General features: G+C 56.4%; 1 protein-coding gene across 5 annotated transcripts; it reads right to left on the minus strand.

Annotated features, from left to right (window-relative positions):
- Positions 1-79: 79 nt before the first annotated feature.
- ANO9 (anoctamin 9) lies at positions 80-22,509 on the minus strand. 5 transcript variants are annotated; one of them, XM_033118820.1, is made up of 24 exons: positions 22,381-22,506; positions 14,407-14,481; positions 14,181-14,300; positions 13,875-14,011; positions 12,709-12,755; positions 12,523-12,581; positions 12,369-12,442; positions 11,584-11,718; positions 11,350-11,446; positions 11,118-11,178; positions 10,938-11,020; positions 9,972-10,076; positions 9,791-9,889; positions 9,602-9,638; positions 9,230-9,341; positions 3,327-3,384; positions 3,143-3,240; positions 2,863-2,993; positions 2,600-2,752; positions 1,649-1,796; positions 1,081-1,182; positions 915-1,008; positions 663-811; positions 80-590 (listed from the first exon to the last, which is right to left on the minus strand). In XM_033118820.1, the coding sequence occupies exons 1-24, from the start codon at positions 22,417-22,419 to the stop codon at positions 563-565; spliced, it is 2,241 nt and encodes a 746-aa protein (XP_032974711.1). In that variant the 5' UTR covers positions 22,420-22,506; the 3' UTR covers positions 80-562. The 5 variants fall into 5 exon arrangements, 4 of the variants coding, with proteins under 4 accessions (XP_032974711.1, XP_032974708.1, XP_032974709.1 ...); XM_033118817.1 differs by having other exon boundaries at positions 9,725-9,889; positions 22,381-22,505; XM_033118818.1 differs by having other exon boundaries at positions 663-793; positions 9,725-9,889; positions 22,381-22,502.
- Between the last annotated feature and the right edge of the window lie 1,601 nt (positions 22,510-24,110).

Genomic DNA, 24,110 nt, shown 5'->3' on the forward strand with positions numbered 1-24,110 from the left:
AGACCTTTTCCCATCTGGGCCCGTTTCCCATGTAGCCCGGAAGGCAGACACAATCCACCAGAGGTCCAAAAGTTGACACAAAGAGGTTTTATTTTGTTATAAAAAGTTCTGCTGGTTGAGGGGAGTCAGAGAGGTGGGGTCAGGGGCTCCTGACCCACCAGAATCTGGGGCCCAGAAGTTGGAGGCTCAGGAAACAGCTGGTTTTCCTGTGTTGTGACGGCATAAGAAGCCCCCTTCCCCTACAGCTGTATGGTGGCAGTGGTAACCCAGAATTCAAGTCTGGGTCATACCAAGCCTGAGCCCTAACAGATGGAGCAGACTTCACACATCAGACAAGGGTGCTGCACCCAGATGCTCCAAGCATACACGGGCGCCCATGTATACAGACTTGCTAGGATCCCTCATGTACAAGGACCCATACACCCACATATATGTGGGCCTTCTTACAGCACTCCCCCCCCCATAACACACACACATGTACAGCCCTGGACAGTGGTGGGAGGTGGTGGTGGTGGTGGTTCTGAGTCTCGGCTCCTGGGCGCCCGTGACAGCTCTGGGTCCCCTAGACGGTTGTGCTCTTGGGGCTGGAGCTGGAAGTAGAAGTGGAGTTGGTGGGGGTCCCCTAGACCCAGCACCACCCCGCCCACCTCGGCCTCCCATACCACATCTTCTGGAATCTCTGGTACTTGTCCCGGAGTCTCTGGTACTTCTCCTTCAGAACAGTGTTCTTCACTTTCTGAGGGACGTCAGGCACAAACCAAGCAGCCACGAGCTTGATGCACAAGGCCACGTGCTGGGGGTGGGACAGGGGCTGAGTGGGGAAGTCAAGCAGGCTGAGGGGGGTTTTAGGGCTTGGGGGCCAGAAGAAGGGCTGGAGAGAGCGGCCCACCCCGAGGTGCCCAGTTCTGGCCTACCTCAAACAGGATGAGGAAGGCCAGCCGGATGGCCAACAGGACCCAGAACTGCTCGGAGAAGTTGTAGTCCTGAGCATTGCGGTAGTCCCGGTACCTGGGGTGGGGAAGGACTGAGGTCAGGGGTCAGGAGTTCAGAGGGCACTAATAGGGGAGGGGGGGTCCAAACCTGCACTCAGTGATGTGTTCTGAGCCCTTTATCCTGACAGAGTCATTGAAGTCCTTGGTGTAGAATACGGACAGACTGTGGTTGACGTAGCCTGTGAGGCAGCTGGTGGGGGAGAGGAGCGTGAGTCTGGGGGCGGGGGCTGAGGGGGGCGGAGAGGGGAGGGTGTGGCCCCTTCAGGCCTCGGGTGTTTCCCTGGGGCTAAGTCCTGTCTGATGGGGCCATCACGGTGGAACACAACAAAGACCCCTCCATTCCCCAAAGACGGGCCACTGGGGGAGGCTGAAGGGACTGGGGATGAAACCAGCCTTTCCTGCCAGGGGCTGAGGGGGCCATGCTGGTTGTGCCCACTTAGATAACAGCTGGTTCTGAGTCCTTAATCCCCACTGGGTTTCCTGTCAGCACTCCTGGGTCTGCAGGTCAGTGCGGGAGTGCAGGGCCACCCCAGGCAATGCTGACAGCATCAAGGCTTCTCCTGGGCTCCCCTGGGCTGGGCTGTGGTTGGGCCATTTTCCCAGGGTTCCCTGGACAGTGTGAGATTCCCCAGGGCTGTGTGGCTGCGACCCCTTACTCGACTTCAGGGTGGGCCCCCTCTCGGCATGGGCCGTATCGGTACTTGTACACCACTCGGGGGATGAACTCAGATGTGAAGGCGATGACCATCCCGTTGGCAATGACCGCCAGCACGCCGATGGTCTTCAGCACCTGCAGCCAGGTCCCTGGGCCACAGCAGTGGAGTGAGGTGGTCTGGTTCCTCAAGCCATGACCACTGGTACAGCCCACCCCACCTCCACCCATCCATCTCCCAAGGCTGGAAACCTGAACAATCCCAGGGTCTTGTCACACCTCTGCGAATGGCACCCCACTGCAGTCATGGGGCCAGGCCACTGATGAGGGGACCCGGGCCAAGGCAGACATAGCCCAGCCTCTGCTCTCCTGACCCCTTTGTCCTTGACATAGACGGGAAGGGGTTCTGGTCCCTGTCCCGCTCTTATGCCTGAACCCCTCAGCTGCCCCCAAGCCTGCTCCACCTCCTGGGTCCTCACCCCTGGGTGGAACCCTTTAACCTGGGGCCCCTCACAGGGCTCTGTCTCTGCCTATGTGCAGCACCCTATACTCTCTGTTCATCCCTGACACCTGTCCCTCCCAGTGAGGCTAGTCTGGTGACAGGCCACCTGCTCTCTGCCTGCCCCAGCTGCAGGGCCCTCCGTCCCTCAGCTCCCTGTCCTCAGAGTCCAGCTTTTCTGCCTGGGCCCCCCAAGGAGGCTGCAGGCCCTTCAGCCACATCCTGGGGTAGAAGGAAGGGCCCTGCCTCTTTCTGGGACCTGAGCCCACCCCTGGCCCCCTCTTGGTAGATGGGGGTGCTTGGGGGCAGTCTGTAGGGTGAGGAGGCTGGCCTGGCCACCACTGTTTAGAGTGATTGTTTCAAATAGACTGGTGAGGTCCCAACGCCCCTTACCACCCCTGCCCCCGGGCTGTGTGCCCCACCCTGCGCAACCATCTCATTGGACCCCAGACCAACCGATGTCCTTGGCCTTGCGTGGCACGAGGCGCCTCTGCAGCCGGACCATCTTGATGGCGTCCAGGCGGATCTGCACGAGGTTGCTGAAGAGCGCGAGCAGCGGGGCCAGCGGGAAGGCGGCCACGAAGATGGTGGTGAAGCCGTACTGCATCACTGGGGTGGGGGTCGTCACCCTGAGCTCCCAGGCCCTCTCCCTCCAGCCCCCCAGCTTCCTCCGAAGCCCCTCCCCCCCAGGCCCCGGCACCACAGCAGCGCCCACGCACTCATTTCCATGAACTCATCGAACAGGCTGAAGGGGTGGACGGGGTTCAGGTGATAGTTGTGCTTCCAGTCCCTCAGCTCCGGGTCTGAGGACTCACGGCCTGGTACTGAGCGGCACTTGTGGGCCAGCCATCTGTGAGCGATGAGAAGCAGGTGGGACAGTGAGCAGTGCTGGGGACGGAGGGGCCCCCGGAACTGCTGGCTCTGGGAGGTGGGGAGAAGGGTAGGGCGTCAGGGAGGGGTCCGAGGTTCGGGTGCCCCGGGAAGGAGGGTGGTCCTCACGGCTTCAGGTACTCTATGCAGTTGCTGAGCGTTTGTTTCAGACCCATGATGATGGCCATCTGCAGGAACAGGTCCATCATGCAGCCACTGAGATGGCACTGCGGGAGGGGCAGGGGCGGGAGGTCAGGCCTGGGAGGGAGGGCAGATCAGGGACAGGGCAGCAAAGTGTGCAGGACACACTGACCTCCTCCAGCTTCCACAAGCCCGCCAGGCGCACAGACTTCCCGGGGTGGCCGTTGATCCTGGAAGGATGGTGAGGCTGAGGGCAGCACCTTGCCTCTGACGGGGTGGGGGTGGAGCAGGACAGAAGGGGCAGTGGGGGGGGGCGTGGGGGCCTGGGGGGAGGGAAAGGAGCCTGCACTACAGGTGAGCAGAGGCTTACGCCCCACACATGCACACACAGGGGGAAGCTCAGCTGCTCACCAGCTCAGACATGCATTGTACACAAGACCTGTGAGGAGTGGCCTCAGTTTCCCCCATGGAAACTGTGCACATAGGGTTACTTTGGCTTTAAGTCACCTGCTGTCCATAACATGATAAAAATATAAACTCTATTAAGTCAAAGGCTGGGCTCATGCCCAGTGGTGAAATCCTGGACTCACTCCTGTTCTAGTTTCTGGTAGGTATTCAACAGGGTTCTAGAACAATATAAATTGGCAAAGGGAAAAGTTACTATTTTAGAAAATATGATCATGTACTCAGAAAACCAAAATATACCAACTAAAAATCTTGGATAAATCAACTAACAAGTGCTCAGAGGGAGCGGAATCGATAGTGAGGCCAGCTCACTTCCTGGGCCACTAGACCAGTGGGACACAGCAGAAGGTAGTCTGCCACACACACCAGCAAACACTGAAACCGCGACAATGAAGTTCACAAGAAATCGGTGGATCCCATGTGCAGAAAACTAGAGCTACTAAAGAACATCGACAAAAGACGTGAATATAGAAAACTTGTTCTTTGATTGGAAAAGTCAGGACTGGATGTTTGTGGGAGACAGAATGATGGGCCCCCAAAGATGACCACATGCTAATTCTTGCAGCCTGTGACTATGTTATCTAACACAGCAGATGGCGCCAAGGTTGCTACCAGCTGACCTCAAAGTGGGGAGCTTATCCTGGGTTATCCAGGTGGTCCCAGTGTGAGCACCAGGGTCCTTAAATGGGGAAGGGTGGGAGCCAGAGAAATGGCAGGATGAAAACTCAGCTGCTGCTGCTGGCTTTGAAGATGGAGGAGGAAGGGGCCAGGCGTCAAGGGATTCAGATGGCCTCTGGAAGCTGAGAAAGGCAGAACAGACATTCTCCTTGTGCCTCCAGACAGAACACAGCGAGGGCACCTTGATTTCAGCCCGGCGAGGCCCGTTTTGGCTTTCTGGTCTACCCAACCGTACGTTGTTTAAAGCCACGAAGCTGTGGTCATCTGTTACAGCAGCAACAGAAAATTAACCCAGTATCCATGTTGGTTCTCCCTAAAAAACTGTATAAGTCTACCACAATCTTAAGTTAAACCCCATAGAACTTTGATGTAGTTTGACAAAACGATTCTAAAGTTCACCTAGAATAATAAACGGGTAAATGACCATAAAAAAAACGAAAAGCAAGAAAGAAGAGTAAGGAGCAAGCACAGGTCCATCTGGCAGTAAAGCACAACACACACAAAAATAAAATTTTTAAAAAGCCCAACACAGTGAGTCCTGGTCTTTTGGGAACAACAACAAAAAAAACAGGCTTCCCTCTGCCCCTTGCAGCACAATAAATCCCTCATGAATCAAAGACTCCAATGTTTAAAATGTTGAAACCATAAACATGTAAAGGAGATCAGCTGAGTACCTTTTTAATCATGAGGAGGGAGCCTTTTGGAGCACGGCCTGAAAAACGGACACAGTAAAGGAACATACAAATCGCATGACATAAAGAAGAAGATGTGCCCCGGAATAATATGGGCTACTGGATAAGCATTCACGTTCTTTCCCCAGAGACCCACACGCAATCAGGTGGTGTGCGGGAGAACCAGACTCTGCTGCCATCTGTTCCGCTCCCTATTGACAGTGTGACCCTGAGGAGGTTTCTTCACCTCTCTGGGCCTCAGTCATCTCGTCTGTAAAAGGGGGATAAGAGACGCCCTACCCAATAGGGTTGTTGTACAGCTTAGAATCGAACATGAAGCACCTAGAATGTGTGAGTGTGCAACGAGTGTGAGTTATTACAAAGACCTATCCCATCTGCCCAGGAAAACCCAGCCCACCCTTTGTTCTTCAAGATAAATGGGGAGTGATGAATCTTCAGGTGCAAGGAAGACCGGCTGTGCAAAAGAGAAAAATCACAATGAAGAAACAGAAACCAGACCCTTTAGGGAACAAGAGATAATTAGGGAACAGAAGAGAACTTAAAAGAGGGAAAAACCATTGATATCCTCAAGAAAATACTACATCTATAAAAACAAGAAAAAGATGCTACCAAAAAATAGAGGGGGAAAAAAAGAGTTGGGGGGCCGGCCTGGTGGCTCAGGCAGTTAGAGCTCCATGCTCCTAACTCTGAAGGCTGCCGGTTCGATTCCCACATGGGCCAGTGGGCTCTCAACCACAAGGTTGCCGGTTCAACTCCTCGAGTCCTGCAAGGGATGGTGGGCTCTGCCCCCTGCAACTAAGATTGAACACAGCACCTAGAGCTGAGCTGCCACTGAGCTCCCGGATGGCTCAGTTGGTTTGAGCGCGTCTTCTCAACCACAAGGTTGCCGGTTTGACTCCCGCAAGGGATGGTGGGCTGTGACCCCTACAACTAGAAAAACGGCAACTGGACCTGGAGCTGAGCTGCGCCTGACACAACTAAGACTGAAAGGACAACAACTTGACTTGGAAAAAAGGCCTGGAAGTACACACTGTTCCCCTTCCCCAATAAAACCTTTTAAAAAAAAGACTTGGGAATTAAGGCTTTAATTGTTAAAACAACTAGAGAGGCAAAAAGACAAAGTGAAGGAAATCTGCAGATGTTGACTATAAAGACAGAGGTGGAATATGTGAGAGAAAAGGTAAGAAACTCAGAGGACAAAACAAAGAGGACCAGAAGTTCCATAAAGAGACAGCAAAGGGAAGATTTTCTTTTTTTAACTAAGAGAAAATTATAAAATAAAAAGAGAATTTAGTGCACCTCAGCAGGATGGGGTCTTTTCTTGGAAGGACAGAATAATTGACCAGCACAGTGCATGAATAAAAGACCCAGCCCTAAATTGTTCCCCAGTTTAAAGAGAAGATCTGAAACTTCTAGAAGGAAAAAAACTAGGTCGACTAGGAAGGAACAGAAATCACAGTTCCTGCACTTCTCCTCACCCCTTTGGCATGTTCAAAGACAGTGGAGCAATGCATTTAAAGTTCTAGAAGGGAATATCGTTTTGAAGCTAGATTTCTGTACCCAGTTGTGTCAGCCGTAAAAAGGAACAATCATGACATCTTTGGCCATACAAGAATTCAGAAAGTTCACATCTCAGATATTTCCTCAAGTAAATGAAAGCCAAGAGCAAGAAAGAAGGCAGCTTGGGAATCAAGTAAGTGATGGTCCAGCCCGGGAAAGCAAAAGATACAAGAGGCACAGAGGGCAGCTGACCCAGTGCAGTGAGAAAAGTAGGGGGCTCACAAGGAAGGGCCCTGGGAGGACAGAGACTCTGTACAATAGACAGGATGATAGACAGAGGCTGGTCAAGAAATATCTGCAAAGATGCCCGACTCTCACTGATAGTTTTCTTTAAGGCACCTTGAAAAACAAAATCCCTTTGCCCATCACCTTGATGGAGTGTGCAGTAGAGTGCACGGTGGGTGGCTTTGTGGGTGAGCATGGCATTTTTGGAGCTCCCTTTAGCACTCGACCTAAATTCAGTGCTCCCCGATTGTCAATTAAAATGGTTGGCTGCTGACACCACCTACCTGTCATCACCTCACAGATGAAGGGAATTGGATTGTAGGGTTGAGCCAGTGGTCATTGAGCCCTCTCACTGCACCTTCCCTAGCTGGGCTACGAGTGCACAGACAAGTATCCTTCCTCCTCCAGGCAGGAGACCAGGGATTCCCCTCCAGGGACCAACAGAGACATGCGGCTCAGATGAAAGCCACTGGCGTGTGCCTTTCTCAGTTACAGACAGGTGGCCAAGAATCGAGGACATCTAAGGAAAGTCTCTACATCAAAATCAGAGACCAATTGAAGAAAGAACAAAAGAAAGCCAGAAGGAACAGAAGCGATGCTAGCGCAGGAGAAAAAAGAGGCATCATCCTCAGGCAAGAACAGCAGGTGTGCCAGTGGCACGACCAGGCGGCCATGAGGAACCTGCAGAGATCAAAAGGTGTGCCCTGAACTTAGAACGTGAGCAGACGTAAAATGTTCCAGTGCAGGGTTGGAAAAGAGTTGAGAGAAAGCCCCCAAAGCTGGAACAAAAATGGGAGAAAAAAAGCAAAGGCAATTAGGTGGTCAATCCAGGAGATCCAATTTCCAAACAAAAAGAATTCCAGAAACGTCAGCAGAGGTTATCAAACACAAGATGCACGAAATCCCTCAGAACTGAGGGCCCGAGGCTCGAGCCCTGCGGGAGCTGCCGTTCCGGACAGACAGTGAACACAGATGTGTGTGGTGTGTCCTGGGCAGCCAGATGAGGCGGAACATGGAAGGGGACCCAGGTTGTTGCCCAGTCATGTGGAGGAGGGAGATTGGGGACGGGCTTGGGGTGCCTGCAGGACATCGGGGTGGGGGGGGGGAATGGTGAGAGGCAGCTGGAGCTATGAGCCTGGACTCCAGGGAGAGGTCTGGGCTGGAGACAGGAGCGTGCGTGCGTGTGTGTGTGTGTGTGTGTGTATGTGTGTGAGAGAGAGAGAGAGAGACGGTGCCTAGGGTCACAAGAATGGGTGCTGGGGAGGGTGTGGTGACATTTGTACTTTGGGAGAAGAGGAACAGCCAGCAGCGGGGAGGGGAACAACCAGTACCAAAGAGGGAGAAGCTGCAGGGGGAGGCCAGAAACTGGATGTGATGGTGAGAGGATTATGTGACAGAAAGTGACAGCACATTTGTGATGGTGGAGGGAAAAGCAGTGAGGTGGAGGAGGGGTGGGGATGATTGGAGCACGTTGAATGAAAAAGACCCACCCAGACTCACAGCTGAGAAATTCAGAAGCCTGGGGACTTGAGAAGAGGTGCAGTCACAACTGCAATGTCGCACGCCATGGGAGGCAGCACTGGAAGCCAGGCGGAGGGCAGGGTGTCCGCGAAGAGGCCCAGCGTGCTCAGGCCTCTGTCACGAGGGAGCGCAGCATATCTGACCCCCACTTTCCCTCCCCAGGAAGCCACTGGGAAACCTGTGGTCCTACGTGGATGGAAGGGCCATCTGTGACTTTAGGCACAGCCCCGAGGGGAAGGGACGGACACCAGGATGGCGTCCCCAAGGACAGGAAGGTCACGGCACCCTGATGTCTCTGAACAGACTGGAGGAGGTGAGATTTTTTTTTAGTTCTGGTAGAGAGTTTGGGATCCACTGGCAACATGCATGTACCTTACAAAATTTAATCAAACACACAGAACAAGTGGAGCAATGATTTTCTTCAGAAAAGATGAAAAACTGTATATTGATTGAACCAAAAAGGTTCACTTCACTAATTAGGAAAGTGAGGTCAAGTGTGTGCCCGTGTGTTATGTGGGGTGTTTACCGAGTCGTAAAAATCAAAATTGGAAATAACCCACAGGTCTACCCACTGAAGTGCTTAGTGAGTTCCAGCACATCCCACAAGAGAAAGCTCACGGGGTGGTTTTAAATGAGGCCTCCCCAGTCACGCAGACAGGGAAGAGGCCTCAAGCATGTTTTCACGTAAAAAGCGATAGTTGTTTCCAGGACAAACACTGTGTACGTGTGTGCACGTTATAGGTGTAAAAACGTCTAGTCAGACCCACAGATGGTGACGGTGTCTCCTCGGGCAAGGGACTGCAGAGTGGGTACTTAACCATGGGCTTCTTGTCCTGGGTTCCCACTTGTTCTGAGCCTGAATTATTTGAAAAATTAAAAAGAGCAGGCCTTCCCTTTTTTAGGGGGCAGAGTGGAATTGGAGGGCGGCCCTCACCTGCCCAGGATGAAGGCGATGTAGATGAGGGAGGAGAAGTGGGCAAAGAACTGCAGCGTGAAGAACTTGATGGTGAACTTGCTCTCTTGCTCCGATAAGGTCCTGGGCTTCTCTGGAATGAGACGTAGGCTGTCCCTCTCCCATCCCTAACCCCATGACAGTCCCATGCCTGGCCTGGCCCTATTCTGACAGCTCAGAGACACCTGCAACCCTCACCTGTCTCCTAGGACAAGCCCCTGCCGTCCGGTGGGAGAATTGATAGAGACAGCCCCCTGCCCCGACCCAGGCCGCAAGCGCCCCAGCCTGGACTCCTCCCTCTGCCTCCCGTGTCTCCTTGGGAGCCAGGGCGAGGCTGCGGGCCCCTGCTCTCACCAAAGTCACAAAGCTTCAGAGCCACACGCTTGTTGGCCTGTGGGAGGGGAGACCGGAGGGCTCACTTTGGGCCTCAGTGGAGACCCCCCCCCGCCGCCCCTACCCCCCGACCCCCCCACCCACCATGGTCATGATGGAGATGGTCACATAGTGCACCAGGGCCCCGGTCACCACCACAGCCGTGGTCACCTGCTCCTCCAGGAAGGGCAGGGCCGAGCTGCTGAAGAGGGCGGCAGCCAGGACGCGGTAGACCACCAGGATGTGAGCCATGCCGATCATGAAGCAGATCTGCAGAGGGGCGGTCAGGATGGAGGGGCCTCGGGGGCTGTCCCCTGCTCGTCTCCAGCCCCCCACGGACCCCCAGGAGTACCATGAACAAAGACAGGATGAGGATGATGGTGCTTCTCAGGTAGGAGTGCTCGTGCTGCTGGAGCTTGTAGTGAGGGTCATTAATGAGCTGGAGCGCCATTTCCTCCTGGGGAGGGCACCGGGAAGCCTCAGACACGGGACGCACGTTTCAAATGGGGACACACGCCTCAGACATGGTACACATGCCTCAGACACGGTACACATGCCTCTGACACAGGGACACATGCTTCAGACACAGGGACACACACCTCAGACACGGTACACATGCCTCAGACACAGGGACACACACCTCAGACACGGTACACATGCCTCAGACACAGGGACACATGCTTCAGACACAGGGACACACACCTCAGACACAGGGACACACGCTTCAGACATGGCACACATGCCTCTGACACAGGGACACATGCTTCTGGCATGGGACACATGCTTCTCACACAGGACATGCCTCATACATGGGGACACATGCCTCAGACATGGGACACATACCTCTGACACGGGAACAAACATCTCACATGGGGACACACACATGAGAAATAGGACACATGCCTCAGAAATAGGACACACACCTCACACACAGGACACATGTCTCAGATACAGAGACATGCCTCAAAGAGGGACACCTTCCCAACACAGGACACATGCCTCTGACATGGGGACACACATCTCACATGGGGACACACACCTCAGACACAAGACACAAACCTCAGACATGGGACACATGCTTCTGACACTGGACACATGCCTCAGACATGGGGACATGTCTCACATGAGGACACATGCCTCTGACACAGGGACACATGCCTCAGATACAGGACACACGTCTCACATGGGGACACATGCCACACACGGGGACACATGCCTCAGACATGGGACACACACCTCAGACACAGCAAACCAGGTGTGGCCACACAGGGCTCTGGGGAGAGACAGTCCCTGGCTGGGTCACCTGGCAGCACCTCACCTGGTCCTCATCCCACCCGTACAGGTCCCAGTGCAGCACCACTTTGGCTCGCTGCCGTTTCCAGATCTCCAGGAACACTGTGGCTGCAACAGGAGCCAGGAGGGTGTCACACGTGTCCCGGGGAGGATCTGGGGTGGCCCTGGATCTCAGGTTGGCCCCCAGCTGCCCTCAGCCACTCACCCCATAGAGCCATGAAGATTGCAAACACCACGGTGCCCTCGTTGTCGAAGAGGTGGGTGAGCTGCGGAGAGGTGGGGGCGCAGGGGCTGGGGTCGGCCTCCCTGCGCCTCACCCCCCACCCCCAGAGGTGCACCCTGCAGGGCCAGAGCCTCCCTTCCCCTCCTCTGAGGACCGGGGGGCACGGGCTTTCCCACGCGAGCGGGGCCTGGCGGGGACCTCCAGGACAGCAAACCTTGGCAAAGGTGCAGGTGTCCGAGAGGCGCTGGTACCTGCGGCTGTGGTCACCGCGAGGGCACATGAAGATGTCGTGGGCCTCACAGATCTCCTTGCTGGGGGTGCAAGGACCCAACTGGCGCGGCTCTTCCCTGCCGCCCGACCCCGCCCCCGCCCCCGCCGCCTGCCCGCTCCGCCCCAGCCCTGACCCCGCCCCCGCCCCGCCCCGCCCCGCCCCGCCCCAGCCCTCCACCTGATCTGGCTGGCGTTAAACAGGGAGAAGCCGCTCAGGAAGGTGATGAGGCCGAACAGGGCGGCAGGTACCAGCATGTAGGTGTACCAACCGAGCCAGGCAAAGTACAGGGCCACCTTCTCACCAAAGTAGCACCTATGGGCAAAGGTGCCTCATCAGGGCCACCCCACAAGGGGTGAAGTCTCTGGCCAGCGTCTGGGTGGGGGATGCCACATGTGGGGGGCAAGGAGTGTCTGTATTGATGGTTTCAGTGTATCTAAGTGGGGCACACAGACACACCTATTTGCTGGGGGCACAGGTGTGTCTGTCCATGGGTGCATAGGTATGTCTGTGGGGGGTCCAGTGTCTGTGGGCAACACGGGTGTGTACATGGGGGCACATTGTGTCTTTGGGTGCATAGGTGTGTCTGCAGGGGCACATGTGTATATGGGGGCACAGGTGTCTGGGAGCATAGGTGTGAGTGGGGGTATATTGCGTCTGTGGGTGCATAGGTGTGCTGCAGTGGTACAGTGTCTGTGGGTGAATAGGTGTGCCTGTGGGAGTACAGGTATCTGCGCACACAGGTGTGTCTGCCGTGACACAGGTGTATCTGTGGGGACACAGGTGTCTGTGGGTACATATGTGTGTGCAGGGGTACAGTGTGTCTGTGGGGGCACAGGTGTGTCTGCCCTTGGTGCATAGGTATTTCTGTGGATGATACAGTGTGTCTGCGGGGCACAGATGGGTCTCTGGGTCACACAGGTGTGTCTGTGGGCACACAGGGCATTTGTTTGGGGCAGTATTACCTGATGTCGTCAATCGGCTGCTTTTGGAACATGTTTCTCCACCGGGCCCATGTTGTCTTCAGGTCTCCCCCCCCCTAGATACAGGTGACTGATATTGAGGCTTCCTCCCTCCGCTCCCGCCCTCACGACCTCTCCCAGCAGGCCCATCCCTTACCTTGTGCAGGGGGAACTTGGCCTCAAAGACCCCTTTCTTTACCAAATCACCAAGTGTGTCTAAAAGTCACAGGAAGTCTCGGGTCAGAGGGGAGTAAGGGTGAGTGAGGACCCTGCCCCCATCTCCCCAGGTCAACGCCCCTCCTCGTGGGCCGCTACATGGGCCACCTGCCCACTCCGTCCTCACCACCAGCTGCCGTCGTGTTCTTTAGGACGAAGTTGACAATTCGGATTCTAGAACACAAGAGCTGGTTCAGGATGACCCCGTGTGACCTCAGTGGATCCCACCCCTTGTCTGGCCAGGTCCCAAGCCCCTCTCCATCCTGGAGGAGCCCACCTGCCCGACCGTCTAACCAGAGCCCAGAACCCAGGACTCATCTGGGAGCCCATCCCCAACCTCCTTAAATCCTCCCAGGGTCCTGCCACTCTGTGTCTCCAGGATGGGGCTGTCTCGGGGCCAGTCCCTCTCCTCCCAGGACCCCAGACGCCTGGCCCAACCCCCCCGCCCATCACACCTTCCACCTGGACCCCCCACACATCCAGAGCACACCCTGCACCTTATGTGCATGCATCCTCTTACACCCCTGGGGCCATTTTGCCTATTCGGAAACTGAGGTTCAGACAGGCTGAGTAACTTGCCCAAGGTCACACAGCTAGGAAGTGGCACAACCAAGCATCTGACCGCAGAGCCACACTCCTCTGGAACATCCTCCTATGAGACGTGGTCCCCTGGAGGTCCCAGGGCGCTCACCCCAGCCTGCCCCCCAGGCTCCATCAAGGTGCCTCTACGCATCGTCCTCCCCAAGACCGTCCAGCCCCCGTTTTCCCCGGAGGCCCCTCTGTGGCCTGGTGTCCAGATGCCAGGAGTGTTCATTGCCAGTCTTCACTGACAAGGTCCCAGCTGAGCTCAGAAGGGTCCGGGATGAGCTGGGCAGGTGATGGAGGAGGGATGTGGGGAGGGCAGGCAGACCAGCATGTAGGGCTGGAGGGACGGTCAGTGGCAGAAACAGGTGCTTGGAGGAGGAAGACAAGTTGGGTGTCTGGGAGGCCAGGGACAGATGTCCGGGAGGGGCATTTGGTCTGGAGTGAAGAGGTGGGGACCTGCATCCGGGTTCAGAGCCAGGATGGATGGCTGGGAGGGTCCCCCTTGGCCTCGTCAAATCCTGCACACCCTTTAAGTCTGGGAACATATCTCCATGTAACTTTCAGAACACTTGAACAGGTGAGAACTGTCATTGTCCCTTTTCACAGGTATGGAAACTGCGGCACAGAGCTGTGAGGCCACGCTTGGGAGTCTCACCTGCCTGGACCTGGCACATGGTGGGCAGGGTGCCTCCTGGCCCAGCCTCTCACCTGGTGGTGGGTGGGATAGGGGTCAGCCTCTGTGTGGGAGCTTGATCCTCAGGCTCCAAGAGAAGTGTGCAATACAAGTCGAAGATCCGACTTTCAGCTCGGATCCCACAGAATATCTTCTTCTGGTCGTTCTTCACCTGGGGCAGAGCCTCATGGGACCCTGTCCTGCACCCCGGAACCCTTCCCGCATTGTCCACAGCCACGGGCCTGGCCCCTTCACCTTGGCGCAAAGCCACAGGCCACCTTTCCAGACACCTGCCCAGGACCCACCCGGCACCCGGGAGCTCCGGCCCTCAGCTGGCCCACCTCGTACTGGAAGCCCTTTCCCTTAAGGTTCTCCAGGAACTGAAGGTAGATATTCCTGTGCTCTCTCTTGGTGTGACGGTTGACCACAAGGACGTAATCCCACGGCTCAGAGGCCTCGGTCTGCAGGAAGAAGGTGTGGATCCAGGCCGGGGCTGGACGGCCTGTGCAGGGTGTGGGAGAGTGCGAGGGACCAGCCCAGGAGGGGTCGGTCCAGGCAGAGACTCACCTTAGAAGTGTTGATCTCCATCAGCGGGAGGCTGTCATTTTCGGGTTGCACCAGGATCTGGAAGCTGTCTTCACCCTGTGGTGAGGGGCAGACAGAAGGGTGGGGCTCGTTCCTATAGGAGAGCATCCCCTGGGTCAGGTGCTCTACCTCCGAGGGGCTGAACACAAAGCTGGTGGGGAGGCAGGAAAACAAGTCAGGAATTCAAGGTGGGCTAGCTGTTCAGCGAGGGCCAGAAGGCGTGGGGCTGCACCACAAATTAGCAGCAAATCTTTGTTTGGAACTACATACAAAGAGCTCCTGAAACCTGTCAGAACAGACAGACAGCCCAATTTAACATGGGCCAAAGATGCAAACAGATTTCACAGAAGACGGGCACAGCAAGGTGAAGACACAGGAACCCCAGAAAGGTCAGGAAATGCAGGTCAGCGAGGCACGCCCTTCTACCCACTCAGGCATGGACACTTTCATGGTCTGACAGCGCCCGTGGACAGAACCTGTGTGTTGCTGTGGCACACACACACTGGCGCATGAATTTGGGCAACAAAGCTGACCATCCTACAGCCCGGCCCGGCCGTCCTGGGAGACCCGCACAGGGTGCTGACAGCAGCACATGTCACATCAAAATTGTGGAAATAACCCACTCCCATTGGTGGGTGGGGGATAAAGACACTGCTGTGCCCACATGGTGGCAGATCGTGCAGCAGGAACACAAAGGGGCCGCTGCCTCACATGGGGCATTGGGGACCAACGTGACATGGGACTGACTTTAGTAAAACTAAGTCTGATGAGAACCCGCACATGTAAGTGCTGCCAGCATGTCTGTGACAGACACACAGATGCTGACAGTGGACAGAACCTTAGAGAGGAAATGGATATTAGCATGGCCTCCGACCGAGTCTCTCCCTGAGTATCATTAGTTATGTGGTAGAAGAACGAATGTCTCGCACATTCTCATCCCTCGGGGGGTGGAGCCTAACCCTCCTTGTTGTGTGTAGGCTGCACTGAGTGATGGGTGAAGAAAGTTTGGGAGGGCAAGGAGTCACTTTCCAGAGGAGACTCCTGGCAGACACCCTACCCAGGCAACGAATGTCACGGTGATGTCACTTAGATGTCAGGGTGATGTGACAGTATGTGGTCCCCTCTCTAAAACCTATAGTCCTTCTCAGCATGAGAAGACATCAGAGGGACTTTCTCCAGACCGGAGCTGACCCACGAGGCAGATGACCAAGGACAAAGAGGGACACAGGGACTGTCCCAGATGGGAGAGGGCCAAGGAGACCTGACGACAAATGGCCCGTGGGATCCTGCACTGACTGGGGACGCTGGTGACATCGGAGTCAAGGTGGCTGTACTGGGCTCCTCAGTTTGACCAGTGGCCCAGGTGATGGGGCATTGACTTCAGGGGACACGAGACGAGGGGCACAGAGAGCCCCCGCTGTCTCTAGAACTCTTTAGGAATCCTTACCAATGTGCCGAAGCTGCCCAAGCTCTGAGGGCTGAGACAAAGTGACCCAGGGCCCCTCCGCTGGGGGAGCCAGGTGGCTGAGGGGTGGGGGACCAGGGTAGTCAGAGCAGTCACGCGGGGGAGCCCTGGGGCTGAGGTGCAAGGAGAGGATGCTGGCTTTGGAGCCGAGAGTCCAGGGAATGCCCCCAGCCAAGGTCACCTCCCTGCTCCAGCCTTGGCCATGACAGCGTTCACTCCATGGGACTCGATGCCACACACCACATATTCTGTAGCCCCAGCATAGCGCTGAGCACGCTGTGTGTGCATGGGCGAGAGGGACCCCAGCCCAAGTACCAGTTAGCAGATTCCCAGGGTGGCACAGGTACCCCGGAGGGACAGAGACCTGCAGCATCCCAGGAGGAAAGGTGTGTGGAACCCTCGGGGCCGTGTCTATCAGAGTACGCTGCCTCATGCCAACTGCTGGCAGGTTTGGGCACCGCCAACCCCATCATGGCCCCCAAGCCCCACTCCTTCCATGGCCTGTGCCAGCTCCCCCATCCCCCGCCCCGGGAGGCCCCAGCCCCTCTCCTGGCTCACAGCACTCACACCCCATCCCAGGCACCCATCCTCACCATCCTGCCCACTGCTAGGACTTTGGCCCTGTTGGTCCCCCCACCTGCTATCCTGTCCTGTCTCCAGCCACATTCCTGCCAAGTTCAAGCCCGCCTCCTCCAGAAAGCCCGACTGGACTGCCCCAGCCAGTCTGCCCTAGAGGGCTGCTAGGTAAAGTACAGGCCACCCAGTGACATTTGCATTTCAGATAAACAACAGATACCTTTTAGTACAAATATGTCCCACTTACTGTTATCGTGGAACACATTTGTCCTAAAAGAAATTATCAACGTGCAACTCAGTTTAACAGGTGTCTGTTTTTTATTTTGTTTGGCTAAAGCTGCAACCCTACTCCAACCTCCCGTCCCCACGTGCTGGCTGCAGGATGGGCCTGGGTCTGCTCCCCTCTCTCTCTGTCACAGGTGCCAGGAACGGCATCAAGTCCAAGGACAGAAGCACAGGCACCAGGGCGCCAGGCGCCACAGGCACAGGGAGACAGCCATGTCTGTGCTCCATAGTGCAGCGCAGCCCCCACCTGGGCACCGGGATTCTCACACCCCTCGGTCCGCGGGGCTCACCCTGACCCTCTGCTCTCCACTTTCCTAAAGTGACTGTTCTCCTCCTGCCCCATCTCCCTTCCCCCCACAGCACTCACCTCCTCCAGCTCGACTCCAGGCACTCCCTGCTGTCCTACTGACAGCCCACAGACACCTGCACTCAGGTGTGGCTTGGAGTACCTGAAACTTCTCCCCCGTCTTGGGCCAGAGGAGAAACCTGCCTTTCACAGACAGATTTGCAGAAAGGAGCAGGACTGAAGCACCTCTGTCTCAGGGAACAGAGTGAAGTCTCAGCTAGACAGGATGGGGGACATTTGTGTCCCCGACATCAGGTTCACGGATGGGGGCTACACACTCTGGGCACCAGGCTCTAGGGTCCCTATTGTTCTCCTTTCGGTCCTCCCAGCCCCACCATCCAGGCTCACCCTCCTCTGCACAGGGAAGACCCTCCCTCCACATGGCTGGGAAGTCCTGCTTTTTGTCCATCCCTTCCAGTTCGGTCTACAGGTCCCTATTGGGATCACCACCCAGGTTCTGACCAGGCCTGGCCTGCCAGGCCACCTGGAACACACACGTGTGACATCACTCCAGCTGCACATGGATATGTGGGGGCTGCCCCCACTATCCCTGGGGGCTCACATCACACCGCTGGGCACTCCTGACTGCTCCAAAAGCAGGGTGCAGTGTCATCATCCACAGAGGGGACATTCCTGCCTCCACCAAAGTGTCACCACTACCTCTGACCACCGACCCTGAGCAAGTCCCCACCTGGCTCTGCCTGCTCAGCTTCTGAAGCAGGGCGTCTGCCCCTCCCTCCCTCCCTGGCCCCTGTGACCCTCCATCCCTTCAGCTGTCTGTCTGTCATCTGTCAATTCATCCTTTCGTGTGTCCGTCCGTCCATCCTTCCCCAGACACTCACTGATGCAGGAGCCCGCCCGGTGTGCAGCCCTGGTGGGCAGTGTGTGGTGTGAGTGGACACAGAGGCCTGGAGGGACAGGCACCTACAGGGCAGGGAAGGTCGCCTGGGGCTTGGCCTTGTGGGGCAAGAGGTTGGCAGGAGGCGAAACGCAGGAGCAGCCTTCCTGGGAGAGGGAAACGTGTGTGGATAGGCCCTGAGGGGCAGTGTGCAATAGGTATCCAGGGACTCAGTACTCAGTACTTCCCAGGACTTGGTGCTCAGTACTCCCAGAGACTCAGAACTCAGCACCTTTAAGGCCTTGGTAGTTACTCCTCCCGGTTACTCAGTCCTCAGCACTTCAGCTTTGCACAAGCACAGAGCAAGAAGGGAGCTGCCAGGATGTGAGGCAGGGCACAGAGGACTGCTCAGGTGGTGGGAAGCTTGGATTTCAGTGGGGGACAACAGGGAGCCCTGGGAGGGATGTGAGCTAGGGCAGGGCGCGCAGGTCTGGCTGTCTGCACCTGCACCTGTCCTTCAAAGGATTGATTCTGTCACCTCAGCTGCCAGGCAATGCCTCCCCACCCACCCTGAACCAGCTCTCAGCCTCTCCTCCACCCCAGCACTGGCCGTCAGGGGAGCCTGGGGTCAGCCGAGGGGTGCCAGGACGCCAGAGCTGGCTCTGGAAGGGCTGAGGAGGCCCGGGGCAGAGGTGGAGCAGGAGGCTGCTGCCTGGCCCACACCTGGGAGGGCCCTGGGCAGCCTGTGGGAGGCTGGTTTCGCTCTCCACCTGGCATGTGTCTCCTCCCAGCCCTGTGACCTCTTCCCCCACAGAGGGGACAAAGGATGTCTTCCCAGATGTTGTCCAGCCCACCTTCCCAGGGCCCCCCACAGCCTCTGCTCTGTCCCCCAGAATCAGAATCCAGCAGCCCACAGCTGCCGGGGAAGGAGCCTCGGGAGCAGAGGGCCCAGCTGGCCTCCTGGGGCTGCCCAACCCAAGGTTGGCCCACGCTGGAGGCCATATCCCCCTCCCCTCAGATGCCAGCTACTGATCAAAGCTGCACAGTCTGGGTGTCCTCACCTAGGGGTCCAACCCTCCAAGTCCTGGCTCAGGGACGGGGCTAGACATGTCCTTCCCATCCCGGCCCCACACACTCACTGTTGTTGCCAGGCTCCCTGAGGAATTCTATCCTCTGTGGGTCCCAAGGATGACGAGTAAAGCCCCCGCTCCCCCCAAACCCTCAGTGCTCTGCTGGGCACTGCCAGCCTCCCCTCAACCTGGGCTCCAGCAATCCCACAGGCACTTTTCAGGTGAGGAGGGCGGGGCGGGCTGGAGGGGCTGCAGGTGTGGATCCAGCGCAGCGCGGGAGTCACCTGCATTCTGACGCCCCTCTGCGTCCCGGGGTCCCACGAGCAGAGGCGGTCGGTCGGTCGGTCGGTCGGTCGGGGCGCTGGCGGTACCGGAGTGTGGCTGAGGCGGCGGGGCGCGTCCTACCTAACTTCCGCGTGGGACTCACCTTCCTTCTCCTTCCCTCCCTCCCGCCCCCGTCTCCTTCTCCGCTGGTCTCTCCGCCACCCGGCAGTTGGGGAGGAGTCAGCAGACCGCGCACAGGAAGGAGGCCACGCCCCTCCGCTGGTCCCCAAGGGCCTGGGACACCTTCCTGGGGACCCCGCCCACACCTGAGGCCTTCGCCCTCACCTGCAGAGGGAAGTTCCTGTAAGACGGGGTTAGATTGACAACCCCTCCCAGGGGGAAGCAAGAGCCACGTGATGCTCTCCATGACGCCCCTCAGCTTCACTCTTCCTGACCCCAGGACACACCTTCCCAGGTTCCCTCCAGCATCCAACCCTCCTTCCACCCCCCAAAGTCCAGAGTTGATTCCCTCAGAGGAAAAACTGGGGCACGGAGGGTTAAGGATGAGACTGGTGGGTGGCAAAAAACAAAAACAGCAACAAACTGTCTTCTTCCTGTCCAACTCTGCTTTGTGGACCAACTGGTGGAGGGGGAGCTCTTGGGGTCCTGAGGACTTGGTGGCCCTGCTGGGCTGCACGGACCACTGAGGGGATGTCTCAACCACATCCTGTGCTCCCAGGGCAGTAGCTGGGAAGACCACGCTAGGGTGCTGTCCCGTGAGAGATAGCCAACTGTCCCCGCCCGGAGGTGTGTACTGCTCTGAAGCTGAGGACACAGGGCAGGAGTCAGCAGGGCAAGACACCCAGAGACACTGAACAGCATGGGGCAGCTGGGGGCCCAGAGAGCACCCACAGTATCACGGGGGGTACCCATGTCATGGGGGCAGGGAGCACCCACAGTGTCATGGGGGTACCCATGATGTAATGGGGTACAGGGAGCACCCACAGTGTCACGGGGGTACCCATGATGTAATGGGGTACAGGGAGCACCCACAGTGTCATGGGGGTACCCATGATGTAATGGGGTACAGGGAGCACCCACAGTGTCACGGGGATACCCATGATGTAATGGGGTACAGGGAGCACCCACAGTGTCACAGGGGGTACCCATGATGTAATGGGGTACAGGGAGCACCCATGGTGGGGCGTAGACCCAGGGTTGACATGTTTGTACTGGATTCCCCAGGGATAAAATGGTTCCACCCACATTTCTGCTCCGGGACCCCATGGCAGATCGTGACAGCAGCAGGGGCCAGGACGAACAGTGGGGCAGAGGGCCTGTGCGCCTCTGATGGAGGAGACTCATAGCGCATGGTGACTGGTGTGACGGCAGATCCTATGTGGTATGGCTGAGACAGGCTTGTGTACTTCTCTCTCCCATGAGTGAAGTCTGGATGGAGTGGCCAGTCCAGGACCAGTGACTAATTTGTTGCTTTACCCCATTAAACACCTGGTCCCAGCACCTGGTGCGCAATGGCTGCTCAAGCTCCAGGTATTGCTTGGATGCCCGTAGGAGGAGGAAGGAGGGGTGCTCCATCCCTCACATGGCCAGTCACATGGCCACACCGTACTGCAAGGAAGCCTGGGGAGCATGATCACTTTTCCTAAGGAGGGAGAAGGGTGCTGGGGGCACCCAGCAATCTGCCTCAGGCCCGAGGGCCTCAAATGCCACCTTTGAGTTCAGGAAACAGCCAGCGAGGGCCGTGAGCATTATTCCACATTACACACCAGCCCTTGGACTTTCCGCCTCCCCCCAGTCTCCAGCTGAACCTGCTCAGGAAATTCTGCATGTAATGCAGGTCTCGGCTCCTGCTCCCTGCATAAGAACGCAGGATATGGTGAGGCCAAAAAGGAACACCCACAGAACCATAGATAGGGGAGTCATACCATCATACTCTCGCTGGCGGCTGGGTTGGAGATACAGGAAGCAGGAGCCACACGATCCGCAATCTGCTGTCTGCTTCTCTTCCAACCAACCAACCCCCTACCGTAGCCAGGGCAGTTATATTAGTGGCTAATGGCTAATAGGTAACAGCTGATGGCCACCCAGCTACAGCGGACGGCCATCTGATTACAGCTGATGGCCATCTGATAACCAAGCCAGCATCTTTCCACATGAGGCCGAGAGCCTGGAAACTGCTCTCTGGGACTCTGTCCCCACACTGCGTCTACATTTTCATTCTTTTAGAACAATCCACCAGCAGCCTGACGCAGGCAGCAAGGATCTACACAGCTGCCCACCCTTTCAATTTCTTTACTCAGCATTCCCAATCTTATGGCCACAGAAACACTGCTTTTTGTCCTGTCTGCCTCCCCGGGGTCTGAGGGAACCTAAGTTCCAGTAGGGCACCTGTGGCCCCTTGGAGCCAGGGCAGCCTCTTCAGCCTGGGAGGAGGGGAAGGCATAGGCCTGGTCCCTCAAGGGGAATTGCTCCCCTGGAGAAGGATGGAAATAAGGGCAGCTGTCATCTAGTCCTATCTGGAGATAAAACTGGACAGTTCTTTCAGAAAGCCATTCAGCCACAGGAATCAAAAGCCTTGAAATTGTTTATACTTTGGGCCATTAACTTTTTGTAAACTGCCCTAAGGAAAAAATTCAAAATAGTGAAAAAATATATGAATATGTCCTTTGAGGCAAAAGTTGTGAACCACCTAGATTGTCAACAAAAGGCAAATGTCTGAGCAAACGTGGTCTAGTCACCTGCCAAGGAAGCAGCCACTAAAAATTATGCTTTCAAAGAGTTTCTGAGAACATAGCAAATGTTTATTTCATATGAAGTGAAAAAGCATAGGTTACAAACAGGTGCACATTTTTCATCTCAACTTAGTTAATGCATTAAAATACTGGAAGAGTAGATTTAATACTGGACATTTGCATTTGCTTCATGATGCGAACTGTGGATGGTGGAATTATGCTTTTCTCCCTTTAGTTGGCTTTTTTCAAATTTTCTACAGCAAACATACACCACTTTCATAAACCTTATTATTAAGGTTACTTATAATCATATGCAAAAATCTATTATTATCAACTTGGTTTCCCCGCATCAGCCTTACCTTTGCCTTGGTCACAAACACATCTTGTGAAGAAGCCATAGAGCTGGGCCAGCCCCTCACAGGCAGTGTGGCCTTGGCACCCCGGCTGTTGGCAGAGAACTTCGGCCGAGGCCCACGTGGGCCTCCTGCTCTTTCCTGTGGACCCTGGACCCTGCTGCCCTGCCCTTTCTCCACTCACTCCGGAGCCATGCGTACCTGGTACCTGCTGCCCCAGGTCTCAGGAGCCAGGCCCATTAGGCTTCTCCAGTGTACATCAGGCCCTTTCCACTGGGGGGCTATGGCCGACCCAAAGAGGAGTTAAGATCACACAGCCACCAGGAATGCCCAACTTCGACGCTTTGGATGTGTCACCGAGGACTCTTCTCAGAGGCAGCGGTGCCTCATGAGTTCCCTGCTGCTCCCTCCAACATCTCTGAGCCCAAAATTCTCATAGTTCCTGTCCTCTGTCTTAGGGAGCAGACAGCCCACCGGGCTGAATCAACAGCCCACCGACAGCCCAGCTGTACCAATTCCTCCATCAACCCTGAGGAAACCCCCAGGTGGAAGGTGTGCATGTGGTGGGTGGAGTTGTCTGTAATCCACTCACCTTTACAGATTTACCACACCGGTGGAAATATCAGTGGCTGTTCCCTTACAATTTCACAGCTTTCTCTCCTTTCCCTGCGAGGATATTTTTTGAAGGCATTTCTGCCAATATTTTCACTGTTTGCCACCATGAATACATCCTGCAGGCCTAAGGGAACCTTGGGATCTGAGGCCAGGCCACGCCCCTGTGAGCTTTGACCGCAGTGTGGTCGCTGGGCACCAGCTAACCTTGAGGAAGGCCAGACCTGGACACTTTTAAAGCCCTTGCCTCGCTCTGGCGCCTTGGGGCTTCTGGCGGTCATCTCCGCGGCTGAGGAAGGTCAGGGCCTTTGTACCCTTCCCCTGGGCGAGGGACCTCCCAGTCCTGCGGCGTGGGAATCCTCGCAAGTCACCCGCACTACTATGGACCATGTCCTCAAAGCACTCTGCTAACTCCTGTCACCTGCCACCCACAAACCACCGCCTTCCCAGACGCCCACGCCACTTCCCTGCGGCTGGTCTCCAAATCCTGCAGCGGACCTTACCTCGCCCCGCGTGTCCGAGGGGGAGGAGTAAGCAGGGCTGCAGCTACCAGGGTAAAGGGTAGTGGTCAGGACAGCGACTGAGCAGGGGTGAGACCCAGGATCGGGCCCCAGGTGCAAAGCTGCAGGTGGAGGGCTCTCTGTGCAGTGTGGGGGAGGGCGTTACGGGAATCAGGGGAGAGGCTCCTGGCTCTTGGGGAAGAAGGAGCTGGGAGGAGGGGGGCATGTGTGTTTGGGTGGCCGACATTCCTGTGCCTCAGGTTCTTGGTGTCTAAACCAGAGAAAAAAATAGAACCTAAGGGGATGTGAAGATCACAATAGTTAACTTTCGTAAAACGTTGGGAACTCCCCTTAGCACTGGGCCAGAGCTCCGCCGCCATTGCTAACACTGGTCTGCTAGATCCCTCCATTCCAGCCCTGCCCCACCGGGTCCCACCCAGATGTCGCTCCGCCTCAAGGCACCGCTCCGGCGGTGTTGACTGGCCCCCCCAGCCTCAGGTGCGCGGAGACCCCCGGGGGCAGGGGGGGTGTCGCGTAGGTCTACCTGCCTGACCTCTGCTCCTGGAGAGGCCGCGGTGGCCCCGCTCTGGGCACAGTTTGGGAGAAAGACCCATACCCAGGAAT

The sequence above is a fragment of the Rhinolophus ferrumequinum genome, chromosome 11 (assembly GCF_004115265.2).
Source record: "Rhinolophus ferrumequinum isolate MPI-CBG mRhiFer1 chromosome 11, mRhiFer1_v1.p, whole genome shotgun sequence".
Lineage (NCBI taxonomy): Eukaryota > Metazoa > Chordata > Mammalia > Chiroptera > Rhinolophidae > Rhinolophus > Rhinolophus ferrumequinum.